A 26,985-nucleotide genomic window follows, 5' to 3' on the forward strand; every position below is an offset into this window, starting at 1 on the left:
AACAAACATCTGGTCCAACTGTATTCTCACAGGAAATTATAGAATCATAGAAGAGTTTGGGTATGAAGAGACTTTAGAGATCATTTTCTTACAACCCCCTTACCATGGGCAGGGACAACTCCCACTAGACCAGGTTGCTCAAAGTTTGCCATTTAACCTGGCTTTGAACACATACAGAGATGGGGCATCCACAGATTATCTGGGCAACCTGCCCCAGTTTCTCACCTAGTTTCTCACACCCCTTAAATTAATTAATTTCTTTCCAATATCTAATCTAAATCTACCCTCCTTCAGCTTTAAGTCATTCCCTTTTGTCCTATACTTTTTCTGTTGTAAAAAGTCACTCTCAGCTTTCTTGTAGGGCCCTTTGTAGGAAGGTGCTTTAAGGTGTCTCCAGAGTTTTCTCCCAGCTGGTTTTTTTGTTTTTTTTTTTTAAGGTTTTCCTTTTGCCTGGTGCAGTCATCTCCTTGTTTAGAATGCTGGATGTGTTTTACATATTGGAACAGGAGTTTCGTGGATGTGCATATATCAAAACTCTGAGATATTCTGTTACTCTGGGTACCAGGTCTTTTGAACATTAATTTTGCACTATTTGAAGTTATAATAATATTTTTTTTATTCCAAACATTTTTTATCCAGGCCTTACAAAATTTGAATGTAGGTAGACCCAGTAGATTTAATGGACTGAATGGCATGGACTGTCAGTCTCACTACTGGCATTTTATAGTGCGGATAATTGATTTGTGAGAATTGACATTTGAAAAAGCAGCAACTGCAAAGAAGAAGGATGAAGGAATGCTCAAAAGTAATTTTTAGTTTTGCTTTCCTTTTCTCCCCTTTCAAAAGACACCTTGAGAGTAATTCAAATTTTGAAAGTGCATGGAAAATAAACATATAGTGCAAAATACCATGGAAGTGTATAAAGAAAAAATTTTCTCAGGTTGCCTAATTCACCAGCTCACAAAGTGTTCTTCTATATACATTGTTATATTCACAATGTTGCTCAGATAATGTGCCGTATTGACAATGTTGTCTTTTTGATGACTCAAGTGTCAATTATAAAGTAACATTGTTAGGAAATGTGCATGGCAGCTGGAAGACTTGCATATGAGTCAGATGTATTCTCATGTTTGACGCAGTTATTCCCCATCCTACAATACAGAAGGCACTATTAACTACGTAACTGCTGATTTGCATAACAGAAAAAAGTTAACCTTTACCATAACTCTGGTGAGTTTTGCATGCACAGCAAATTATACCATCAGAATTCTAGTATTTGGTGGTAAGAAGAGGAAGACCAAAGATTCTTAGCAGTTTTTACTTCAAATGAACTCAACTGTTCATAATGACCTGTGGAACCATCACCATACCTTTACCACGCCTCAGAATATTGTTTATCTCAGCTACTTGATATTAAGTCTTAAACTTATGAAAATCTGTCCCTTCAGTAGATCTGTTGACTACAGGCCATAAACTAAGCCATTCCATTAAGAGTTGGGGAAAAATGGGAAAAGTTTAATCTATCAGCCAAGTGACTAGGCTGGCCATGCTGGAAAATACAAGAATATACTGTGTTGAGCAGTAATATTTGAAGTGTCTTTCATAAATTCTTGATTGAAAACTAAAAAATAACTCAGCAAATGTTGACTTGGAGGCAATATTGATAAGCTGCTGCAAAAAGGAAAGAGAGAGTGAAGGGTTTGCTCTCCAATTTTTTGTGACAGTGAATCTATTTCCCATATAAAAATATTAAGTAAATGCAAAATTACTTCAGTTCCACCTTCAGTGTCAATATGAATTTTGAGACAGTGTGGTGGTAGAAAATATTAGCAGAGGAAATCTGCAATTAAAACAAATATGCTCACTTTGTTTCTTGTTCAAATTCTTGATATGTGAGCTCCATTGAGAGAGAATGTGTTTAGGCACTCAGGTTTTGTCTGGAATATTTTCTAGCACGTAAATGAACTGTATTTTCAGAAAAAATCCTCTCCAGAGGACAGAGGAAAAAAAAGCACATTTTGCCAATATTTTTTCCCCTACCTTTTCCTAAACAGAAAATAAAAGCTTTGGAAAATCCCACTCCCCTGGGGTAAAATTACCAGAGTACGGTTTGTGTATTACCAGAGTAAAGTATGTGAAGTGTAATTCCCTTGGTGCCTTTTCCATGCCATCTCTTCTTGACTCAGTCAATTTCCCTGTAGTAAATCCCACAGATGCTTAAGCAAAGAGAACTGCTCTAATATTTTAAATTGTCAAGCATTTCCCCGTGTGTATTGATGTAGAAGCTGCTGTGCAGGGGCTTTTTGCAGATTAAAGTTTTCCAGAAGCTAACTGTAAGTAGGAAAGCATACTAATTGAAATTATTTTCTACGTCCCTTCCTAATCTTCATTAATTGTGTGTCATGTGTTTATCCCCTCTTGTACCTAACTGGAAGAGAAGGAAATGTTTTGCAACTTTAGTCTCAGAGGATGAGCTGCTGACTTCCAAAGAAGGACGGACTGTGAGTGGAAAATTGATGCTATTTTTAAAATTTCTATGCCAAACCACTTAAGGAAGGGCATGTAAGAACATTATACCGCAGCCAGCATCGGCAGATACCTTACAGTATTGTATTTGTTGGAATGAAAAGTAATGCCCATAACCCAAAGGCTACTCAAGGTTGTTGTAGATGCTGGCGAACCAAATGGGAAGAATGATTATGTCTGTCTCCAGTTCAGAAGACTGAATGATTTCTCTATTATAATTATGCTATAATTCATTAATATACTATATAAAAGAGGATACTAAAAACTACATGCTACTTTCTCTGTCATATATAACTCCTTTACAACTTGTGATCTTGTTTTCTAGAGTCCAGACACAGGTGGATCTGATTGGCCATCAGGCCCAAACAATCCACCACGATCTAACCAAGCGCTCACTCTAGGTAAACAATTCTCCAAACACATTCCACAAGAGAAAAACAAGGAGCAGAAATAGAAATAGTTTTCTCTTTCATTTCTCTCTGTGCACTTCAATGAAAAATCCTGAGAGAGAAAAATGTGCTTGCCACATAAGGTTACAGTGATGAAATTGATTCTATATCAGTTTTACATACATCTAAATGCTGGCTCCTTTTGTGTTGGTAATTTTGGATTAATCTGTTGGCAGCATGCATGTCAAAATTCACCCCCATTACTTCTATGTTATTGCTTTAACAATTTCATGCACTGTTCAGCCTTCTGCTGCTAGTCTCTGTTGCTTGTTAAGTTTTTGTCAAGATGTGCTGTAGAGGGCTTAAATGCCTCAGTCAAGGAAATGCAGTGATTGTGTATGCTGCATCTCTGAATTCATAATTTGACTAGATTTTACCAGAGCTATTTTAGAACGGCTGCCAAGGGAGTTCCAGCAACCCAGTTCAGACAATCTCTGTGCTTGAAATAAAAGCAGTGATGTGCAGTTGTATGGTCATGTGTAAGGCTGTGTGTGCTCTGGTGAAATTCTGGCCAGTGGAAGAGTAGCAGAAAAAAATCTTATGGCCACTTCTGCAGAACAACATTACTGATAGAACATTGCTGCTTGGTTTGGCAGCCTGTGATCAGCAAGTCAGGACTACAAAAGCAGATATGGAAGACCTCAGTCACCAAGTGTAATTGTACTTCTTGAGGTATTTGTACAGTGGTCATCCTGTGATTGCTGTGGCAAGAGTGCAGTTAGATTTCCTCTTGATATGTTAACTGATAGAAACAGACCCCACATTCTTAAAAAATTATTTATTCTTCCTAAAAAAATAAACCAAATCAGGTCTCAGCTGAATTTTATCTTAAGGTTATATAATGATACATATAGGCCCTTTTATTCTGCAGTGTGATTCAGAATTAAGATAATCTTTCATGTAGATTCTATTTTTAACAACAAGCATATTGCAAAATAAATTTACCCTGTCACTAAACGAACATCAAAGGTTAGCTATGCTGATGGAACAATTGGAAATAGTCTCATAAAAGTTTAAGGGTAGGGAAACAATGCAATGACATAACAATGACGCAAAACACATCTTTTATCTCTGCTTCTGCATCTGCATCTGCTGCTATAACAAACACACTTGCCATGCAACCAACTTTTCTTTTTTATGCTTTGGATTTTAGCAGTGATTTTTGTAGCACTGGTGTTGGGGGTCCTAGGTCAGACATATAGTGAAAGCTTATGGGAAGTTGTACTGCTACTTATGGGCTCCAGGAACTTTTAAAAAAAACATCTCTGTTAATACTCAGCTGTAGAACCTAAACATTAAAATCCTCTTTCTTGTCACTAGTTCTGCTGCCACTTGCATAGTGACAGCATGCAGAATTATAAGTAATATCTTTGGTAACAAAAGCACCTGAACACCTGACCAATATGGAAAAGAGGAAGGTGACTTCTGATTAAGCTGACTGGAAGCAGGAATGGCACAAGGTTCCACAGAAAGGTCAACTCAGGTATAGATAACTTACGTAAGCTTAGGGCAAAGATGGTAATGATAAAGTGGAATTAATTTTGTTGCAAAATGATTGGTTAGTTCAGGTTGTCAAACAATTTATGGTAAATAAATTAATGCATACGTACAGATGTTATCTGCGTATTACCATTAAGGTTTTTCTGGGTTAAAATATATAGTCCAAAAACCTTTAAGGTAGCTGAGCAAGAAATGACCAGGCTATGATATCTAACTCAAAGATTGATTATTTCTAAAAAACATATAAAACAGATGGTAGACAGGATCATTACCCTTCTGTCAATAAGGAAACAGAGACAGTATAGTTTAGGAGTTTAGGACACCTTCTAATGCTAGCAAAAGTACAAATATCTAGGACTTTTGGAGATAAGCATCTGTATTTATTTCTCTTCAGATTACCACAGCCATGTAAGCTCAAGTGTGAATTCTGAAAGAGTGGTCTCAGTGCTTAAAGACATATTGATGTCCCTTAATCTCTAGTTAGGGATGTCACAGGAAGCCACACATATGTCAGAAGAAGGGACAATGGGAAGTTGTTGGTCACTCTGAGGAGCAAAGACTGCAGAAGGAAAATTGTTCTGTGTAACTTCACAGCTCAAGAAGGAATCATGCTCCCTGTACAGGCAGGACAAAGCTAGAGCAGCGCAAATCAGTCTCTAAAATTTAGAGGTGCTTAGCTAAAAATAGCTCTTCTCCTACACAGAATGTATTAAAATTATAGAAAATACCAGCAGATTGAACTGAGGGATGGTGCAACTGTAGCTGAGGGATGATTCTCTTTCCCAGTCACAAGAAATGAATGAGACTGATTCCATCGAGATCTAGGAGTTTTATGGCAAAGAAACCTGAATGGAAAACATGAAAGTTTCCAACTTACACCTGTCAGCATACACATCCAGTTTAATCTAAAAAGGGGTCAGGTTTGCTGTGTACATGGAGTTGCTGTTGCAGTTTTCAAAGACTGTTATAGGAATTAAGTAATGGAAACCCTTTTTCTTCTGAGGTGAGAGTTCTAGCCAAACTATCTAGAAAAACACAGGGAGGAAAATAAAACCTCAAAAAACAGTCCTTTGGGAATCTCCTAAGTATTTTTAGAAAACACTTCTGAACTAAGAGTTTTGGTGGCATAAAAGACAGAAAATGCCAAGTGGGGAGATGTCTCTGAGGTATCATAAGTTAAGTATGGTAAAGTAACCACTGAGGAAAGATCTCTGTAGACTGTGTTTTTGCTTTGTTTTCTATGAATGGTTAGTTCTAACTGATTATTACTGGGTTTATTTTTATTTTCCAAGAAGGAAAATAAAGTTATATTCTTCCAGTGATAGATTCATGAGGGAGAAAAGGGTTCCTACTTAATTTCAGTCAGAATCGTTAAGTGATACACTATGTAAGGGTAAGAGAAGCACAAATCTGTATTCTCAAATAGAGAAAGGAAAAAATCTAAAACATTTTGAGATGTATTGAGGGAAAACAGGAAGATGTTCAGATAAAGTCTAGGCTATAGTTGAGATAAAATTATTAATAAAAAAATAGCAGCTAAAGAATATGCTTTTATGATAAGAGAATGTTTCTAGTTGAGCAGTCAAAAGGCTAAGCAAAAAGTTTCCTTGATGTTTTGAAAAATATAAAAGTTCTACTTGTATTATGATCAATGAAAGTAAGAAATACTGTAAATGATCAAGAGGATTACAGATTTCTGGTCACTGCATTGAAAATTTTTTGATGAGGAAATGCAGAGACTGGAAGCAGATGTGTTACAAGATGTCTTGGAGGAAGTGTGCTTTGCCTCAAGGAGCCTGTGTTTTGTCTTCTGGAGAGAGTTGCAGAAAGACCTTCTAAATAGAACTTCTCAGCACAAAATAATGTGCATGTGGAAATCCTGTATTTCTGAAACAGCATTCTGAACTGGTTCCTGATTCTGTTTTCTGCTTTCTTCTTCTCCCAAGGAACTTCCCATCTTTCTCTGCACAAAGCTGACCCTATGACTTTTGTAGGATCTGATGTGGGACAGCAGACTGAAATTTTATCATTTATGTAGAAAGTAAGCCAGAATGAGCAAGAACGTTTAGGAGAATTAAGAACAGTAATGTTTTTCCATTTTCCCTTCTTCTTTTTACTTTTTCTCTAAAGCTTAATATTATGTGAAGATCTCTGTAACTTTGATGGACATTCTGTTACACCATGATAAGGTTTGAAAGAGCACCTCTTTTACTGTAAAATCCTTGAACCTACTGTTTCACCCAGTCTCGATTATGTTTTGGGCAAAATATGCAGTATGGGCAGTATTTTGGTTTAGACATTCCTAAGAGCTGTAAAAATTAAAGAAATCCAATAATTGCCTGCAAAATAATTTTACAGCACATGATGTGCCATTTTATTTGTAAGGGTTACTGTTAATAACAAAGTGCTTCAAAAACATCACTTAATTTTTACAGAAATAATTCTATGTGATGATGAAAAATTAAAAATTCTTTGGTTTTGAAGCCTTTATTTTAAGGTCTCACCTTAAAATTTCTTCAAGGGATTTCTTTGTTCAGCCACCCAAAATTCATTATTTGTTATGGGAGTTGCTGAAGGTTAAACTTGGTGTGAGTGTTTGAAGGATTTAAAAGCACAGCATCCTGTAGATGAAATAGAGCAATAAAAAATTACATGATTACTGAATCAATATTATAGTTTCCTGTATGCTGAATTCCTTCATTTATGGTGAAAAATGATTGTCTGTTTACTTCTTATCTTCTGCAAATACCACACCTGTTTTTTCACCCCTCCTCTTGCCTCCTCCCTTTGAATTCCCCTGTGACAGAATCAATTGCCCCAGTGGGTATTATAAAAAGCTGAGGTTCCAGTGGTGTTCCATTCACCCACCTTAGCCACCATGGGGCTAAGAGCGGCCAGCCTCCTCCTCTGGCTGGCTCTTTCCTCTGCTAATGAAATAAAAAAAGGTAAGCTCTGGAGATAAAAGGGTATCAGATTGCCTCCTGGAAAATAAGGAGAGAGTTAAAATATTGCTGTGGTGCTAGAAGGAGGCAGTGCATTTAAATAATGCTCTGGAGTTTTAGGATGCCTTAAATTGCTTAAGCTTTCAAATACTGAGACTGCATTGCTTAGAAAAACTTGGTAGCTCCTACTTTCTTTGGAGAGATTAGTGCCTATCTCTACTGCATTGATTTCTAGTTTGATGTGCTTGGAAAATATTTTCAGTGTTGCTTTTCTTTCCATGCATTGAGTCTATACTAGTTATGGCAAGAAGGGAACTGTAAGGCAAGAAAGGAACTGTAAGGCAAGAAAGCAACTGGGAGAAAGGAACTGTAGGACTTTGAGAGGTTAATTGTTAAAGCAATGAAGGAAATGGGTGATTGTGTTGTCTGTTGCTTTGGAGCAACGTAAATTGTTCTTGAAAAATGAATGTAATAACATTGAAAAAAGTTTATTTTGTCATTTAGGACATTTTTAACCCTTTTGCAAAAGCTCTGACTTACCGTATTTGCTATCAAATTTGAAGTGATGGAATTGAGCACTTGTACTGAAAACTGCTTTTTAGAGGAATAAGTGATTAATTATATCCAGTGATCAGGTTTGGGCTATTGAGCTTGTCTGCTGTGTCTTGAACTTAGCAAAGGGAGGAAAGCTTTACCTTGCATTTGGTTTCCCAGCTGTGAGCTCTGGATGGATCTCTGTGCAGCCTTCCTTCTGGGGAAGGAAGTGTTTCAGCTTGGCTGGATGTATCTGGTATGATTGGTACCATCAAAATACAGTAACCTAGAGGTTTTTTTAGCAGTTTTGCTTTCTCATGTTAAATGCTGCAAGAAAATCTTGTGAAATGTTAAGATTCCCAAGGAAGCTCAGCTTTTATGATTCGCCCCTAATCTACAGTACAGGAGATTGATCAGATATTGTTGTTAATTTGTATTTGTTTTTTTTTTTTTTTGGTATAGATAGCAGGAAAAGGAACAAATAATCTTCATACTTTGGTATTGCAAAAACTTTTTTTTTCTTCTCCTACTACAGCTATTTTCTGACCTATCTTCTGAAAAATTCCTGTCTTGCAGTAATAGAAATCCCTACTGCTTTTAGGAAAAGAAAGAATTCCCTGAAATCTCTTGTTGTGCAGAAGCCCTTTCATAACCTTGAGACTATTAGTCTTCCAGAGTTGGTAGTACTTTCTTGGTTTTCTACGTGTTTTGTTTCTAGTACATTTTGCACCAGGGAAGAAGATAGTTCTTGGAAAAACTTAATATTGATAAAACTAATACTGTGATTCAGAATAAAATAGTATGCTTGGCACAGAAGCCAAGTTAGTGATCAGTATTAAGTTTCCTCACCTGTTGCAGGTAAGTTTCTTCACCTCATTGAGGATTAAAGGATATACCCTGGTCTCAGAATTATTTATTAACATCTTATTCTGCTTTTGAGATTTCCATATTTTCAGCTGACCTGGCAGATACTTGATCCTGCTTGAAATCTGTGGAATCACTGTGAACATAATTGCAGATGGTTCCTACTGTAAAATGGAACACAGCATTTTTCACATTGGATCGTTTTTTGCACTTCTTTTCATCTCTATTTCTTTTTCATCACTAACAGGAAGGACAAGAAGCCATGGCCACTATGTCTGCAGCACTTGGGGAAACAACCATTTCAAAACTTTTGATGGAGATGTCTACCAATTCCCTGGTGTTTGCGAGTATAATTTTGTTTCCGACTGCCAAGAGGCTTACAAGGAATTCTCTGTCCACATCCAGCGTGCTCTCAACAGCAATGGCCATCCTGAGATCCAGTATATTCTGATGAAAATCAAGGATATAATGGTCTACCTCAAACCCAACCTGGTTGTGGTGGATGGGCGGATGTAAGTTCCTTTATTATAATGGTATTCAGAGAAATGTGCCGGGAAGATAAAAGCAGGATTGATTCTTTTCACAACTGTCTGTGTACCATTACAGAAACTGCTGCAAAGCATTTCCACAGACAAACAAACAAATAAACAAACAAAAAAGCCTTTTGAAATTCAGCATTAAATTGCTTTGGGGAGGGGCTTTAGTACTAATTATCATTTCTACACAGGCATAAGGGATTATTTAAATACAAGTCAGGAACAGGTTTGAGTGAATTGTTCTTCCAGTTGTGCAGAAAACAGTGCAGCTCATGAGCCAGATTTTTCACTGGCTTAAAATGACGTAGCTTCATTTGTTTAATTTAATTTGTTTAATCATCTTGAGTTTACCTTAGCAGATGGTCTAGCAAATCCTTGAAAAGGAAATGCATTTCTCTGGGATCTTTTCCTCTTATTTTCTGACAGAAGAGAGGTAGTTTTTTCTGATCTTAATAAATAATTTTTAAAGATCTGATGGCCATTCCTCAGGGGAGTTTAACAGATATAAGACAGGTCAAAATTCACACTAATTTATCTGTGGCACTATGTACTTTTTCAGACTAAGCAGTGTTATTTTTCTCCTCCTATAACATGATTACACAAGAAACTCGTCTGACACCATTACTGATGCTAAGTAGTGTCTTAACCTAGTCTTTCCTATCATTAGCTTATCCTTGTAGTGTGTGCCTTTATAGTCTGAAGCAAGTGAAGCAACTCATGAGTTAATTAGTATGTTTTAACATAATTGGAAAAAAGAGAACTTTTTAATTGTCATTGGAGAACTTGGTTTTGCCCAGAATTCAGCTTTTGCTATAAAGTTTGGAAGACATTACAATGAAAATATGTTCAAGGATTGAAAGTAATATTCAGATTTCCAAAGATCATACTAGAATGCATAATAAAATGACAGAAAGTTACAAAAAATACATTATTGCCTCAAATTGGAAAAGCTCTTTTTGTGTACTCAAGTCTTAAAAAGAACTCAATGAAAAACAAGTTAGAAGTCCTTTTAAAACAGTTTCTCTTAAATGGAACCATTTTTGTCTCAGACCTTTTTGTCATAAAACAACAGATCCCTGCCAAGCTGGCTTTTAGTGCTTGGAGAATTTTTTTTTTTTTAAATTTTTATTTTTTTATAAATTATCTATTGTCATGTAAAATAGCATTTCACAGTGCTGAAATGAAAACTGTAAAGTAGAAAAGTGCATGGATTAGCTTTCAGGTACCTGATCTACTGATTGATCGAATGTCCTACTATTAGAAAAAAAGATAAATATTCTGTGCTGTGATACCAAAAAGCTGAGACGATGTCCAGCATTTTATGCTTCCCCTCAAGAAACGTAATCCCTCAAGACTTCATTGTTTATTGATGAACAATGCAGTCAAAAGCAGAAAAAATGATCTCTGAGTTTGCACCTAGATATGTAAGTCATTTGAGCATGTTAAAAAATGCCTGAGGTAAATGCTGTAAAAACCCCAGTGACAGAAAATCAAGAGAAAAATTTCTCCCAGTCAAGAGACTAGTTAAGAGATGAACATACACATGCATAAATCTTGATGGATAACAATTACATTGGTAAATCTGTAGAAAAATCACCAGTTATTTTGACTGGATTCCAGTTTACATTACTTCTGTTTGAGCAGACTCCAGTTCTCTGGATTTCACAGGATAAGACTGCCTGCCACAATTCTTTTATTGCTGAATGAAATTCAGCAGTTCTGTTTATATGTAAGACAGACAGGAATTATCACACAAAAATATCTATGTTCAGCCCTCTGCAAAGTGTCTTCTGTCACCATTAACAAGCTCAGTCCTGTCCACTTAAAACTAAGTAACTAACTACTGAAACAGCTACTGAATTTCTCTTAACATGCTCTTTTCCTTTCAAAATTGTGTTGGCAGTCCCTGTAACTGCCTGTGCATTCTGAACTCTCTCTTAAGGAGGCAGTTCCTTGCAATGAAACATTAATTCTCTCTGAAATGATTATGAGATATTTTGGTAAAGAAATGCTGTAAATTATGTTGTAGCTCCTTTCATTGATGTAAATTATTAGTGAGTATTTGGATATCCTCTGTTAATACCACAGTGATGGTGTTTTTTCTTTGATTAATTTGAAGACATCTGACATTTTGGACTTTTTTAAGTTAAAGAGCCCGAAGTGTTGGGTAGGCTTTTCCTCTGATATTGCTTTGCCTTTTAAATGACTTTTTGCAATGAGTTATTGTCCCGAGTGTCAGAGAGAGAAGACTTTATGCCTCATTAAAACAAGGCACCCTGTGCAGTTAGGATGAGGTAGTCAGACTAGTTTCTTTTTTCTTGCGGTATTTGGCTTATTACAGACATTCATGTCAACCCTTAAGTTTCCTAACTAATGCAAAGTCTGTGATTTTCTTCCTAGTGTGAAGACACCATACTACAGCTCTGGTGTCCTCATTGAGAGCAATGAAATTTACACCAAGATTTATGCCAAATTAGGCTTGATTCTGATGTGGAACCAGCAGGATGCCCTGATGGTATGTATGATCAAAGTATTTTTAATTGGTCTTTCTTGGGTTTCATGGGATATTTCTCTGTCTCAGTAGGAAAAAAAATAAGGGGGGTGAAAAAAGGGAGAAAAAAAAGATAATTATTTTATGTTTTTCCTTTGTCTTTTCATTATTTAGGTGGAACTGGACAACAAATTTAATAACCATACCTGTGGTCTCTGTGGGGATTACAATGGCATTCAAATCTACAATGAGTTCATCAAGGGAGGTGCGTCATCCCACCATACTGACAGCTGTCCCCGGAGATAGGCTGACAAGCCCTGTGCATATAAATATCACAGGAGAGCAAATTTTACTTGAGAGGTTTCTGTGATTGTTCCAGACTAAACATTAAGTTCCAGTGTTGCATTCCTGGAATTCCTGCATTCTAAGTTAATTCTGTTCTAGATTAATCTTTTTGTTCTTTACCAGCCTTTTCCTGTTTTCCCTTTACATTTTAAAGCACAGTTAGACATCATTCAGAACAAGTACCTGTGTCTAACAGGCATATTTGTTACCATAGTAACTGCTTCCCTTGATCAGTAGAGTTCCAGGAATCAGGTGTTCCTTGTTATCAATTTTTGGGGTTCAGCAAGTTCTCTTTCTACTTTTTTTCTCATAGATGCAAGCTACAACTCAATTACATATGGGAATATGCAAAAGATCAGCAAACCAAATGCCAAATGTGAAGACCCAGATGAAACTCAGGCTCTTCCAAGCTGTAATGAGCATGTAAGTATTTCTTGTGGTGAACTTCCTTGACATGGGCACATGGAGACATCCTTGTGCACCAGGAAGTTAGTTGTCAGAAGCTGGGAGGACTGTCCCTTCCAGGATATATGGTTACTTTTTCCTAGCTGTTCAAAAGACAACAGTTTTTTTGGTAAAATAAGAAATGTCCAGAAGCTCAGATACCTGTAAATCCCTTAAACATTATTCCTCTTCCTCCTCAGCATGACGAGTGTCAGAGGTTGCTGACTTCCCCTGCATTTGCTGATTGTCGGCTGCGTCTTAATTTGGAAATGTACATCCAAGCCTGCATGCAGGACAAGTGTGCCTGTAATGGGAAGGACGACTCCTTCTGCCTCTGCAGTACCATCTCCGAGTATTCCCGCCAGTGCTCGCACGCAGGCGGCCGCCCGGGAGAATGGAGGACACAGAACTTTTGCCGTAAGGAGCTACACAAATTTTACAAATATCCAAATGTTTCATGCATGTAGCACCATGAAATTTAAATTCATTACTTCTTTACAAAGCTGTTGGGATGTTTTATAAATTTCATACCAGTAGTGCTAAAAATATTATGGTCTCCCTGTTTTCTTCTTCTATTACTTTTACTATTAAGAAATATTTTTCAGCAAATTCTGTTCCCATTAAAAAACCTGAGATTTCATGCTGCAGGAGATGGGAATAATTTGAGCTATTTGAAACCAAAAGAAGTAAATGTAACAACCAGGGAAAGCAGTTCAGATTTAGATAAACATGCTTTGCATGTGGAGTCTGGCTTGAGACACCACTGACTTCAAGGGAGTAGGGTGTATGATTTGTGGTTTCTCAGGAATGATGGACGTAACACTCAAGTGACTCCTGGTGTCTTTCTTATTCATTCAGCCAAGACCTGTCCTGCTACCATGGTCTATAGAGAAAGCAGCTCACCCTGCACGGATACTTGCTCACACTTGCAGATCAGCAGCCTTTGTGAGGAGCACTACATGGATGGCTGTTTCTGCCCTGAAGGCAAGTGTTATTCTAGCCGTTCCATCTGGGACAAAAGCAAGAGCCGTGGCTAAGGAAGTCATACGAAAATACTACATGTAGTCAAATTATACCTCAGAAAAGAGTAGTGATACTTATTATTCCCCCCCCCAGAGTAAAATAACTGTGAAATTTTCTAAGGAGGTAATAATTGATTCATTAATAAATTACTTAATAGTTCAAACATATTAACACAGTGACAGGTAATAGGCCTGCTTTTTAATTCTCAACAAGTGGGTTTTTGATACTAAATAGTAAATCACGCTTTTTAGGTTGAATAGTTCTGAGACAATGGACATCATTTGCCCAGAGAGTGGCAGTGAGGGACAGTGAGTGAAATTCTCAGGCTTGCTGTCAACCTTAGGAAAGAAGTTTACAGAGATAGTCTTCACAGCCAAAAAGACTAAGAATCTAAATATGTGACATTCTGAGATTGTTCTTATATGCTTGCAATAACCTTTTTATCTGTGTATAGTTATATAAATTAACAGACTTGGATTTTCAAAGCTGAATAAAAGTGCTTTCCAATTGTCTTATATTACAAAAAATAGAGCCAGTATTCTTCAAGGTTTAGATAATCTCAGCCTGTGCGGCAAATTAGAGTTTTTCCTCTGTGGAAATTGCTTATTTGAAAAAGAGTTGGAATAGTAAATGTTGTGTTTTATAGGAACTGTATATGATGATATCAGTGAAAAAGGCTGCATCCCTGTTAACCAGTGCCACTGCAAACTCAGTGGAAAGGCGTATGCACCTGGAGAAAGCATTTCCAAAGAATGTGAAGAATGGTAAGGATCCTGGTTGTTGTTCACCTTTCTTTGAATGATTGTAAATGGGCCTGCATTTTTCAAATTTCCACTTGGTCATAGGAGATGTTCTGAAAAATCTCTGAATTTAATGTTTATATTGCATGTCTATAGAACAAAATTTCTGGTAAGTTTCTATGGCATATGTCAGAGGGAAAATCTAAAGGAAATGGTCAAGGATACAGTTTTAAAACACCTGGGGATAGCTTGCTGGTTGCCAGATATACAGATACTTTCAGTGCTCTCAGCTCCTGTAATAACTACGAGCATTTTTTGTATTATTTGTCTGTTTATAGCACCTGTAATTCAGGCAGATGGACCTGCAAAGATCTACCCTGTCCAGGCACATGCTCAGTGCAAGGAGGTTCCCATTTTACCACCTTTGATGGGAAGAAATACACCTTCCATGGAGACTGCTACTATGTGTTGGCCAAGGTATTGTATACAGTGGGGCTGTTCTCTTGTAGAGTAAAACAGTGTCTGTGGGCTGATGTGTGTCAGCTGGGAGTTGTTATTCTATTCCACTTCCATAGAAGAGGGAAGCTGAAATGCTGGAAGTTGAACTTTCAGGAAAATTCAGTATTTAGTTGTAATAGCCCTAAGGGGAAGCTGGGGACTTACTGCAATGGGTGATTAACTCAGTGAGACAGAATACTGCCTATGCTGTCATTATCCAGTGGAGTCCTTTGTATATAAGAAATTGAAAGGTCTCAGGATTAGAAGATTTTGGCCACTTCTGTAATAGCTATTTCTAAGTCTGAGTGTCAAAGTCAGTTGGGGAAAAGAGGTAGGCAGCTGTTTCATTCATCCCTAAAATATCTGGTGTCCGCTCTTCTAGAGAATGAGGAAAATCTTGTTGAGCTAAGAAAGTTATTGTAACTGATGAATTTAGTCTTTGTTATGGAAATCATCTCATGAGAGTTTTAACATGACTAATGGGCATTTCTTTCCCCGTGATTTTAGGCTACTGCAAATGAGAGTTATGCTCTCCTGGCAGAGCTGGCTCCCTGTGGCTCCACAGACAAACAGACCTGCTTGAAGACTGTTGTGCTGTTAGTGGATAACAAAAAGAATGTAAGTGCTGTTCTGTGGATTCTGCTAGATATGTTGAAAATTAACATATTTCCCTTAATGTGGGTGAATACTTTTTTCTTCTGGAGTCATTATTGTGGATAGATAAGGAACCTCAGACAGGCTGACAAACAGCTCCGGTTTCTGCCTTGAGAATTCAAAATAAACATAAACTTAAGAAAGCATGAGATTCAAAACAACTCACATTTCCCCCACTTCTTTCCTCTGCTCTGTGCAATGTGATTTTTCTCACAGGATTCCAGGTGTCTGGAAGGAAGGGTACCTATTCTTTTCTACCTCATTGTTTTTTTCTTCATTCAGATACAATTTTATAGTTCTACTTGAGTCTTTTTCAGAAGAAGTCCTGTCTTTGAATTGTGATACAATCCAACCTTCTTAAATATTCACTTTAGCATTCTCTTTGTTTATGAGAATATATAGACTATCTCTATACATAGACACATGATTTTCCTCACATATTTATGGACTTCCATGTCCTTGCCAGTATTACTAGAACATAAGATAACCAAATCAAAACCCAATAATTTTATGTTTCTGTATGTAGAGTAGCATTTTTTGAGGAAATTTAATAAACTGCTTTCTTACCGTGTCAGAATCTTATTAACCATCACACAGAAGCTGTAGCACATGTTTTAATAAGGAATAAGAACTTCCTACAGTTCCTGAAGACCTAATATTTGTTTCTATTTGCCAAAGTGCCCAATATAAATGAGTTTTTAATTTCATTATTGCTATGAATTCTTGCAGGCAGATGTAAGAGAAACACTGAATAGCAAGACAAAACCTTAGGCATAACCTATAGGGCTGCTGCCATGTTCAATTTTCAGACAGGCTTTTCCTTTCAAAAATTTGGAGTTCTAGACAGTCTAAATGTACAAAATGCCCTTGCTGTTAATCTTATTTGTATTAGTTTGTTTTCCTTAGTCCCTGGAACCTCACTGATTCCATTTGCCGTTACACAGGTGGTGGTTTTCAGATCAGACGGCAGCGTGCTCCTGAATGAGATGACAGTGAATGTGCCTCATGTGTCAAGTAAGGGACACAGCCTTGTATGTCAAGTGTCACACACCTGACTTCTCATGTAGGGGTGTATTTCTATAGAGGCAAAAGTGGAAGAGAGGTATTTAGCACTTTCCAAACCTGGATACATGGTGTGGGCATGCCCATTTGGTTCTGATCCCAGAGACCCTTCTTTATAAGTAATTAACTTGTTAAGTTTGTAAGCACTAGCATCATATCTAATTGGCCAGTGATTTTTAAAGGAAAAAAGATATTAGTTTGATCCTGGTCTCAGAGATCTCATGCTGGGTGATACATGAGAATCTAATAAGAAGTGTTTCTTTTGGTAGCCTGTGTGTGTTGGTTTATTGCAACAGTTCATATTTTGTTTTTCAGCCAGCTTCTCAGTATTCAAGCCATCTTCCAACTACTTTATTGTACAAACTCCTTTTGGGCTTCAGATGCAGATCCAGCTGTTTCGAGTCATGCAGCTGTTTGTGACTGTGGATCAATCAGTTAAAGGAAAACTTCAAGGCAAGTGTCTATGCAAATGGGAAGCAAAGTCATGCTGTTTCACAGCTGAATAGTCATGTATTCTTTATATGAGTGATAACTCATGTTACTTGTTGGTTCAAGGGGAGAAAACGGAAAGAAAATTGACTCAAGCAAACTTGAAATATGTTTTTATTTTTTGATATTGAAATAACCTATCACTCTATTGCCAGTACATAAGTATTTCTTAGAATATTCCTAACTTTTGTATTTAGTTTAATTTTAAACTATCCACAAAACCAGGTTTATGGTGTATTTTGTGCCTTCAATATCATCAGAAGGCATAAAAAAATATGCGTTAGAGTAGTAATCTCTTGAAGCACAGATATCTTCATGATTACTATTCTTGAAGATGTTGAAGATTTAAACCAGGACTTCTAAAACTTCAGTATTTGTAGTATGTATTAAATTGATGTGGAATAATCAGCTGTTTCTAGTGTTCGTGTTCAGTTGTCCCTTTCCTTTGATCTTTCAGTATGAGAATAAGTAATGCTTATGTAAGATTTTTACCGTGTTCTCAAATAGGTCTTTGTGGAAACTTCAATGGAATGGAAGGTGATGACTTCAGAACTACCAGCGGACTGATTGAGGCTACAGGATCTGCCTTTGCTAACACGTGGAAAGCTCAGTCCACCTGCACAGACCAAGTAGAAAAGCTGGAAGACCCCTGCAGTCTCAACATTGAAAGTGGTAAGCACATTAATAAGTCAGATGGTTGGCTTCTGCCAGGATGAGCAGAGTCTGCTGTGTGTTACTGCAACAGGCGTGTAAGAGTTTAGTGGGGCATTGAAGATTTTTTACAGGACTGTAACATTAATAATTAATATCTGCAAGTATGTATAGATACAAGCACTTCATCAAACTGAAGTGAAAATATAAGAGGTGATTAAAAGAATCCTAAGGTGGAAGAATGGGAAAAACAGACATTAATTTGTATTATCTGCAAAGACAGCTTGTATCTCCTATCATTATCTATCCTTATGTTTAACTTAGCTTTATGGTCCCCAAATGGAAAGAGCTGTGTACAAATTGCAAAAGTACAGTGCAGTTTTTGGTTTTATGATTGCATGTCTCTAAATCAAGATTAGAAATACATGTGTGGTGATTGCATGCAGTTTCTCCACTCCCCAAAATGCACACAGTTCTCTCATTTGTATTTCTGCTCTGCATTTATGTGTCAGCATAACTAGGCATGGCACAAGGAAGATAAGGAAATGTGATGAATTTATCTTTTTTTTGCAGCAAATTATGCTGAGCATTGGTGTTCTTTGCTGAGAAATCCAAAGGGTCCTTTTGCAAGATGTCACTTAGCCATTGATCCTTCAGAATACTATAAGGTATTGTAATTTTGCACTCTTTTAGTACTGCCTTATTTCAGATGGTTAACTGTAGACATTTATCACTGTTTGAACATTTGAGACATCAGTGAGTAACTTGTCCATAAGAGATGCTGAAGTTTTTCCATTGACTGATTCAAGCAACATAGCATCCAAAGTATCTCATATGATGAGATCCTTATGGCCCGCTGCTGAATAATAATGTACATTTGTTTTGCTTTTTTACTTTTGTGACATGTTTATTGGCTTGGATATGTGGATTGAAAAGAAGACTCAAGAGTTGCAGATGTACACAGTTTAAGTTTAGAAACATTAGTTTCTATGAAGTGTGGGGGGGAAATTCCAACCATATATTGGTTGGAATGTAGCACCAAATCATTTTCATGCCAGAATGTCCATGAATTCTTTTCCCCCATGCTCATCTCTGTTGAGCAGTAACAGAGGCTCACCTGAGGAGAAGGAATTCTAAAATCATTGCTTATGCTTGGAAGTCAGTATGAGCTCAGATGTTGTAAAGGTCTTTGTAGACCTGTTTAATATTTTGCCTTTATTATTCTAGTTTTTTGTGGATCTCTGCATTTCTAATTAGTAACTGGGAACGAATTGTATCAATATCCTTTAAAAAATGTGTTCTTAGGAGGCTGACTACTTTTTAAAGGTTCAAGAGACTTGGCTTAGGTTAGAATAAGCATACAAATATTTTCATTGTGTATGAAATGAAGCAGCACTTTAACTCTACGGTCTTTGTCCGTTCCTTTCATTGTTTTCTGATCATGGGAATTAATACAAACAACATCAGAAAAAGCAGACAGGACATTTTGTAGCAATCAAGTTGCAATTGCCCATTGATCTCCTGTGGAGTTATTGACCCTTTTGTTCTTTTTTTCCAGAAATGTAAATATGACACCTGCCTCTGTGAAGACAATGAAGAATGTTTGTGTGCTGCCCTGTCCTCTTACTCAAGAGCCTGTGCTTTCAAAGGGATCATACTGGGAGGCTGGAGAAAGAGTGTCTGCAGTAAGTAGTGGAACAGTAATCCCTGTGGAAATAATTAACCATGAGAAATAAGCAGGCTCTCTCTGAATTTGGTTGTCAGTGATCTATTTCACTGGTAAGGGATTTGGAGTATCTTAGAAATGTCTAATGGACCACAAAGAGGCAATGCTGATAATGTTTACTAATTCATGTTATAGTCTTCATATGTAATTTGAAATTTTTATACTTAAAAGTAGAAAGCAATATTTTTAACTTTCATCTTCTTTCCCCAGTCTAGCTAATATAATTCCATTTACTAATGGAATCCCAGCCATCAGGGCTTTTACTGTGCGTTTGTTTATCAGTGTCTTTGTTTCTGATCATCCTTGCTTTACATCAACAGTTCAGTATATTTGAGACTAGCAGTTTATTATATTGTGCTCCCTATCTGATTATCAGTATGTGAAACAAATAGGGCTATGAAAGTAGAAACTATTGGTAGCAGGTAAAAGTAAGTATTCAACTAGTAAAGTTAGGTTAGTGTTACTTGTGACTTCTGATATTTTTGTGCTTTAATGAAATCTAAGGGGATGTTTTTATCATTACATTTGGCACAGCCAAAGAAACCAAAATGGAGATGTCAAGGCCAAATTGCCCATCCTGCATCTCTTATTTATCATTTTGGTTTTTTCCCCTCCAGGCAGTGAAGCGTCTTCTTGCCCAGGAAATCAAGTCTTCCTTTACAACCTTACAATGTGCCAGCAAACCTGTCGCTCCCTTGCTGATGGTGAAAAGTATTGCTTGCAAGACTTTGCTCCTGTGGATGGCTGTGGCTGCCCACCCAATACATACTTGGATAACCAGGATAACTGTGTGCCTATCTCCCAGTGCCCATGTTATTACAAGGGATCATACCTGGAATCTGGGGAATATTTCACAAAAGATGGAGAACGCTGGTATGTTTTATTTTGCCTTCTTGTTTGTGGGGAAAAAGCCCTTTAAAAATTGCTTGTTAGGTGTAAGGTGCTTAGGTTTTTTTGGTACTTTAATGAGTGTTTGTAATGCCTTTCACAACATCTTCATGCTGAGCAAAGCATTATTCTATTGCAATGCAATTTATTAATAATTGAAAAGTGCAGCTTGCTTTGGAGGTGTGAGTATTGGCCTTCACAGACAAATGTTATTCTGAAGCTGCAGTGTTAATAAGGCTTTGTTAAGCAGAACGGTGAAATGAAGATAAAAGGCCATCTATGTGTTATGTTTGCTTTTCTAGCAGACACGGATTGCTTGTGTTTTACACAGGAGGAAGGTCCCCTTAATATGTATTCATTGTAACACAGGCTTTTGAAAATAACATACATGACTCTGTTATATTTTCCCATGATCTCTGGCAACAGTTCTACTTACTTCACTTTTCTAGTGTTTGCCGAAATGCAAAGATCCAGTGCACTTCAGTGAAAATAAGAATGAAAAGTAAGTGACATTTTATAAACGAAACTAGAATAAAATCCATAGCCAACCTCCCAACCCAAACCTACATCCCTTTTGAATTCTCCATTTACTTGTTTTGCATGTTTTTTTCTTTTTATGTAAAACAGTAACACATTTTCACTTTATTCTCTCTTCACTGAACCCATTTTTTTCATAAGGATAGACTGAGATTTCTGTCTGAGAAACTACCACCTTTCACTAACATTTCTTTTGCCTTGATTGATCTAAACCAACAATGTACCTTTCAGGTGAAAAAGAATGTTCTTCTAGCAAGACATACTTTGACTGCAATGCATCCTCAAAGTGGACTTCGCAAACACCTCTTCAACTTAGCTGTCATACTCCTCAAACTGATCATGTATGCATTCAACTTTTCTTTGTGTCTTGTTTTTTTATTCCGTATTCTTTACCTCACATGGTGCTACACAGCAAATACAGTTGTAACTAGCAGTTTATTTCTCTTTGGTTTAATCTACCCTTCCCCTCCCCCCCCCCCCCCCACCCCGGTGTTAATCTGTTGCCATTTTCACAACGGTTTCCCTCTCCTCTTTACTGTGTCTTCAGTAGTCATAATTTCCAAGTAAAAAAGAATTTGAGTTCTTAGACAATCAAAAAGGAAAAGACAAACATTAGAACCTAGAAAAAAAGAACCTTATAAAACTAATCACTATTAGACTGTGTGGTTTTAAATGCAGTTTTTAAAGAGTGAAGAAGTGGAATTAAGATGCAGTGCTTTGTCATAAGGTAACCATTTCTCTTTATATTCCTTAGTTCCAGACAGAGTGTGTCTCAGGCTGTGTGTGCCCTGAAGGTCTATTTGATGATGGCAGAGGGGGCTGTGTTGAGCAAAAAGATTGCCCGTGCATTCACAACAATGAGTGGTATTCTTCTGGAGACAAGATAAAAGTGGACTGCAACACCTGGTGGGTTATAAGTGAATACTCTCTTCTAGAATATATTCTGTGCAGTATATTCATAGCCATAGTACTAGAGTAGCTGCAAAATTATCATCCTTAATTTTCAGGAATACTTTTTGCTATCTCAGTAAATACAGATTCTGCTGGCAGTATGGGGGTAGTAGTTACCTCTGTTTTCAGTAGGCATCTCTTGTTGGGAAAACTCACTCATTTTTTAAAAATAAATGCTATCAGATCTAAAGATTGTAGCTCAGTAGAGTAAAAATCACGTTATAGGCTTAAAAACAGGCTTAACAATTGAAGTTGAGGCTTGGATATTTTGCTCAGTATCACATTATATCAGGCAGTTGCTTGTTTTGTTCTCCAGTTTTAAAACCACACACTCTTGGTGAGATCTGAAAATCCAACTTCTCTGCTCTCTTCTAGCACCTGCCAGAAAGGAGTTTGGAAATGCACTGATGACGTGTGCTATGGGGCTTGTATGATATATGGAAGTGGCCATTATAACACTTTCGATGGGAAATTCTATGACTTTGATGGGAGCTGTGAATATGTGGCTACTCAGGTAATGCTCATCAGGAGGGCTGAAAAGGAATTTGATTGCCTTGAAAATCTACTTTCCTCTTTGGTTTTGTCATTCCTTATTGCCTATCATCGTTGTTCCCAAGGGGTTCACACATTCTGCCAGGATAAATTGTGTATTTTCAGTGCAGGCAAGCTGTGTGAATGTGTTTTTTTTGGTTTTTTTTTTTTTTCAGATATAGATATCATAAATTACATGTAACAGAACTACGTTTCAATGAGAGCTAATTATCATTTGTTAAATAAATCCAAATTCTAAGCTTAGAAACTTGAAACTTTTATTTAAATATATATTCCTTGCTTTGTTTTATTGTCCCACTCTTTTTCCCAGACTGAGACTGTGTTAACTGCTTATGTGTATGCATGGAAGTATGCATTTATGGCTATGCATCTGTAAAAATATGTGTGTGTAGGATGTCACATTTGAAGGAGCAGTAACTATTTATACATTGTGAAGATTTAAATGATTGCAATTCTTATGAGATTGAACTACAATGAAATATTCTTCCTAATTTTCTCATGTTCCTTTTTTTTTCTTTTTCAATAGGACTTCTGCGGTGACAAAAATTCCAGCGGCTCATTCAGTATCATCACAGAGAATGTCCCTTGTGGAACTACAGGAGTCACCTGCTCAAAGGCTATCAAAATGTTCCTAGGGGTGAGTGACGACAGTCAGTACATATCAGGAATCAGGCATTACCAAAAATGTAATGCTCTAAAGTCATGCCCCTAAAAGCAGCTGTAACAAGCATTAGAGGCCCTATCAAATTATTCTGTAAAGGTGTAGGTTCTCAAGTGATGACAACTCTCTCAGAGGTGCTACACCACTCCCTGCCATCTTGTGAGTCATTGCAGAGGCTGAGCTACTGGTTTCAGAATGAGTTGCATTGTTACAAGTGTCTAATATTTTGTCTCATCATAGACGTTAGTGTTACAATACTTCTTTTTTATCGTTCAGAAAACTGAACTGAAATTGGAGAACAAAGAGTACAAAGAAATTCAGCGAGATGTTGGCGATGATGTGAAGTATTGGAACAGGACAGTTGGCCTGTACCTGGTTATTGAGGCTAGCAATGGTGTGATGCTGATCTGGGACAAGAAGACTACTATTTTCATCAAGCTGAGCCCTGATTACAAGGTTAGTGCCTGTCTGTCTTCTTCTGAAGTAGTATTGTGAATAGACAAGGAAACAAATGTTCTTTTATTCTGACTCCATGTCTACTTCCTATATCCTCTGTGCACTGATGGTTAGCTGCATTATTACTGTCATAGCTTGCAGAAGTGCTTCTGGGGTTTCTTACAGTATGTCACAATGCATTGCACAGGATGCATAGGATGCTATTCCAATAGAGATAAACATCTCAGGCAATACTCTTGAGTTTATGAGTATTGATAGTCAATCATCCAGAATAATTTAGGGGATGTGGACTGACTGCACACATGCTTGGAAACTTACATGCAATCTCAGCCCTGTTAAAACCAAACTTCCTCTGCAATGTATGGCCATGGTTCTGTTTCCTGAAATTCAGCATGCTGAATTGGAGAATATTGAGGCATTGTACAAACAGTGACATACTGTTACTTGAGGGGATTGGTGGACCTTAAATAACACTACCAAAAATTCACCATTGAGGGCAGATTGATACATTTTCTTTCAAGAAAAATGGGTCCCAGTCATTTCTTTTCCATGAATGAAGAAATGGTGATCATTATGTTAAAAATTTTTAATAAAAACTGCTTTGAGCAGAAATTAATTACCTCAGGCTTATATTATTGCGTTAGTTATGATAAATTGAGAATGGAGAATAAATAATTCTTCTCAGCTGTAAGAGACTTGGGCACCCTTTAATGTTTTAAGTTGGATATGGAGACAGAGATATGGGAATACACTAGATATAAATGATTTCAAGGAGAGAAAACATGGCAGCTGAATAATTTGCTGACGACAGACAAATAAAAATTTATTTTCTGAACAAATTATTTGACAGTAAAGAAGAAAGTAATCATTTACACAGACAGTCATTTGTTGTTTTTCATGTCAGTGTTTTGCTCTTACTTTACCAGAGCCTGTTTCTCATTTCCATGGTATATTTAAAAACTCAATTTTCTTTTCCAGGGCAAAGTGTGTGGTCTGTGTGGCAACTTTGATGACAAGGCAAACAATGACTTTACAACAAGGAGTGGACTGCAGGACAGTAATCCCCTGAATTTTGGAAATTCCTGGAAACAATCTCCCATGTGCCCAGATGTCACACAAGAGATTAAGCCCTGTGATCTGAAACCACACCGGAAGTCCTGGGCAGAGAAAGAATGCAGCATCATCCAGAGCGAAGTCTTCAAAATTTGTCACTCCAAGGTTTGTAGAAGACAGTAGGTGATGGGACAGCACAGTGCATTTCTGATAATGCAGAACCAAAAAGCCCACATGAAATGAATGAAGAGATGGTTAAATAGATTGATATCTTCAATTAAGTCTCGAGTACAGCTACAGGTGTCAGAACATTTCATGTGGCCTTAGTCAAAGTAGTCTGAGTCTCTGTGGCAATGGGACTGTGTTAGTGGTGGTGGCAGCCCCAGCTGTACAAACCCATATTCATCACCACAGTTTCAGTGCTACTACTCTGCAAGTTAGCTTCAGAAATGTATCCTGAACAGATCTGTGTTTGCTGCACTTGCACCATCTCTTGTTGAGAGATAGTCAGTATTACAAGTACTGAAGGGCCTTACAATGATCAGATCCATCTCCTGATGGAAATTCATACCAAACATGAAAGGTGGCTGTTGAAGAGGCTACTACTTATTGTAGTATTCAATCCACAAAAGGATCTTTTTAGACACCACTGACATCATAGTTTAGATATACAGCTGCTGGTACTGTGCCTCCAAATTGTCACAACAAACACTGTGACAGCCCACAGCTTCCAGAGTACAGTGCACAGAGGGCACTCCTCTTTATTTCTCATCTCTTTCCTGATGTATGGTAATATTAACAACAGTTAATTACCATTACAACAGTTTGTTCTTAACTCACAGTGGAAAAGTCACAAACAATTATTAATTTAATTAATTTGTTATATGTTTTCATGTGGTTTCCTTCAGCAGCAAAAATCCAGTCTAAGTTTCTCCTCTTGCAATCTCAAATTAAAAAAAAAAAAAAAAAAAAAAAAAAAAAGCTTTTTTTAATGTGTCATTGGATAAACTCCAAAAACTGATAGGCACAAAATTACATGCTTTATATGTGCTGTGAATGCAGCCTTTCTGACATTGTTCACCATTTGGTTGGCAAAGCTTGCTGGAAGATAAGACTTCACTGGCATCAATTCAACTTGGTTTTGGGAGCACTAAAATGGAACTCTATTAGAAAATGTGAACACTGCCAAGGACTCTTACTTAGTTTTTTCAGTCATAGCAACTTATGAAGGAGCTATATTATTTTAAGTCTATCATTCCCCAAAACATATTGAGCAGCTTCAAGCCTGTAAGTGTGTGTGATTTGGTAAGTCTTAGACGCAGTCTCATTCCTTCCCAGCTCAATTCCCATATATCAAGAGCTCTCAAACATATTAATTTGAAAACTAATTTGGAGATGAACTGGGGCATCATTTCTTCCCCTGACAGGTGGACCCACTTCCTTACTATGAGGCTTGTGTTCATGATGCCTGCTCCTGTGACAGTGGTGGGGACTGCGAGTGCTTCTGCTCTGCAGTTGCAGCGTATGCCCAAGAGTGCATCAAGGCTGAGGCCTGTGTTTTCTGGAGAACTCCTGATATCTGCCGTGAGTAACAGACAAACACAACTGTATCTTTCTAGCTGCTGTCAGAAAGCCGGTCAAATAAATCATTAGTACTGTCACTGCAAGGTCATGCTGGCTACTTGGTGAAACCTTTCCTCAGCATATCAGGGAACTAACAGGCTAGTAAATTTGTGTATTTCAGCTGTCTTTTTTTCAGCCTGGCTCTTCTCTTCTCTTCTCTTCTCTTCTCTTCTCTTCTCTTCTCTTCTCTTCTCTTCTCTTCTCTTCTCTTCTCTTCTCTTCTCTTCTCTTCTCTTCTCTTCTCTTCTCTTCTCTTCTCTTCTCTTCTCTTCTCTTCTCTTCTCTTCTCTTCTCTTCTCTTCTCTTCTCTTCTCTTCTCTTCCTCCTTCAGTTCTTCAAATTACTCAGAATTTGATTTTAGCAAAAAGTATATATCACTCCCATTCTTTAGCACTGAACCTAATCAGTGCTATGTATATTAAGCGGGGTCCATTAGTGGTGCTAGTACTCATACCAGTACATCATAAATTAATGTAAAATAGTATTTAAATTAATATTACCTAAAAAACACTCAAATCAAAATTTTGAGATTCTAAGTAGCATAAATATATAATTATTTTAATTTTAAAAAATAATTCAGATTCAGAATTTGGACTAATTGGAGCTTTTAAGTGTAAGAAGCCAGTGAAACAAAAATTATAAGTTTCATTCAGCTCTGATACATAAGATAATAAAAGCTCCTTCCTCTGTCTCTAGTCATCTAAGTTAAATTTAAGTTGTATTCATAATGGCTCATATGCTTCCTCTTGGAATTTCAGCTTGTGTGATACAGCAAGATGGAACTATTTTG

At 37.1% G+C, this 26,985-nt stretch overlaps 1 protein-coding gene across 1 annotated transcript in view; it reads left to right on the forward strand.

Moving 5' to 3' along the window:
• Positions 1-7,353: 7,353 nt before the first annotated feature.
• The window catches only part of MUC2 (mucin 2, oligomeric mucus/gel-forming), a 53,480-nt gene continuing 33,848 nt past the window's right edge, over positions 7,354-26,985 (forward strand). The window contains exons 1-24 of the mRNA XM_053945859.1: positions 7,354-7,420; positions 9,063-9,327; positions 11,752-11,866; positions 12,017-12,107; positions 12,501-12,610; positions 12,832-13,048; positions 13,490-13,615; positions 14,301-14,418; positions 14,733-14,871; positions 15,400-15,510; positions 16,491-16,560; positions 16,924-17,061; positions 17,605-17,769; positions 18,322-18,416; positions 19,307-19,433; positions 20,092-20,347; positions 20,812-20,864; positions 21,131-21,240; positions 21,654-21,805; positions 22,226-22,364; positions 22,929-23,039; positions 23,340-23,519; positions 24,498-24,737; positions 26,000-26,156. Of these exons, the coding sequence (XP_053801834.1) occupies positions 7,354-7,420; positions 9,063-9,327; positions 11,752-11,866; positions 12,017-12,107; positions 12,501-12,610; positions 12,832-13,048; positions 13,490-13,615; positions 14,301-14,418; positions 14,733-14,871; positions 15,400-15,510; positions 16,491-16,560; positions 16,924-17,061; positions 17,605-17,769; positions 18,322-18,416; positions 19,307-19,433; positions 20,092-20,347; positions 20,812-20,864; positions 21,131-21,240; positions 21,654-21,805; positions 22,226-22,364; positions 22,929-23,039; positions 23,340-23,519; positions 24,498-24,737; positions 26,000-26,156 (3,352 nt within the window). The remainder of the gene's footprint in view (positions 7,421-9,062; positions 9,328-11,751; positions 11,867-12,016; positions 12,108-12,500; positions 12,611-12,831; positions 13,049-13,489; positions 13,616-14,300; positions 14,419-14,732; positions 14,872-15,399; positions 15,511-16,490; positions 16,561-16,923; positions 17,062-17,604; positions 17,770-18,321; positions 18,417-19,306; positions 19,434-20,091; positions 20,348-20,811; positions 20,865-21,130; positions 21,241-21,653; positions 21,806-22,225; positions 22,365-22,928; positions 23,040-23,339; positions 23,520-24,497; positions 24,738-25,999; positions 26,157-26,985) is intronic.

This window comes from Vidua chalybeata, chromosome 6 (genome assembly GCF_026979565.1).
Source record: "Vidua chalybeata isolate OUT-0048 chromosome 6, bVidCha1 merged haplotype, whole genome shotgun sequence".
NCBI lineage: Eukaryota > Metazoa > Chordata > Aves > Passeriformes > Viduidae > Vidua > Vidua chalybeata.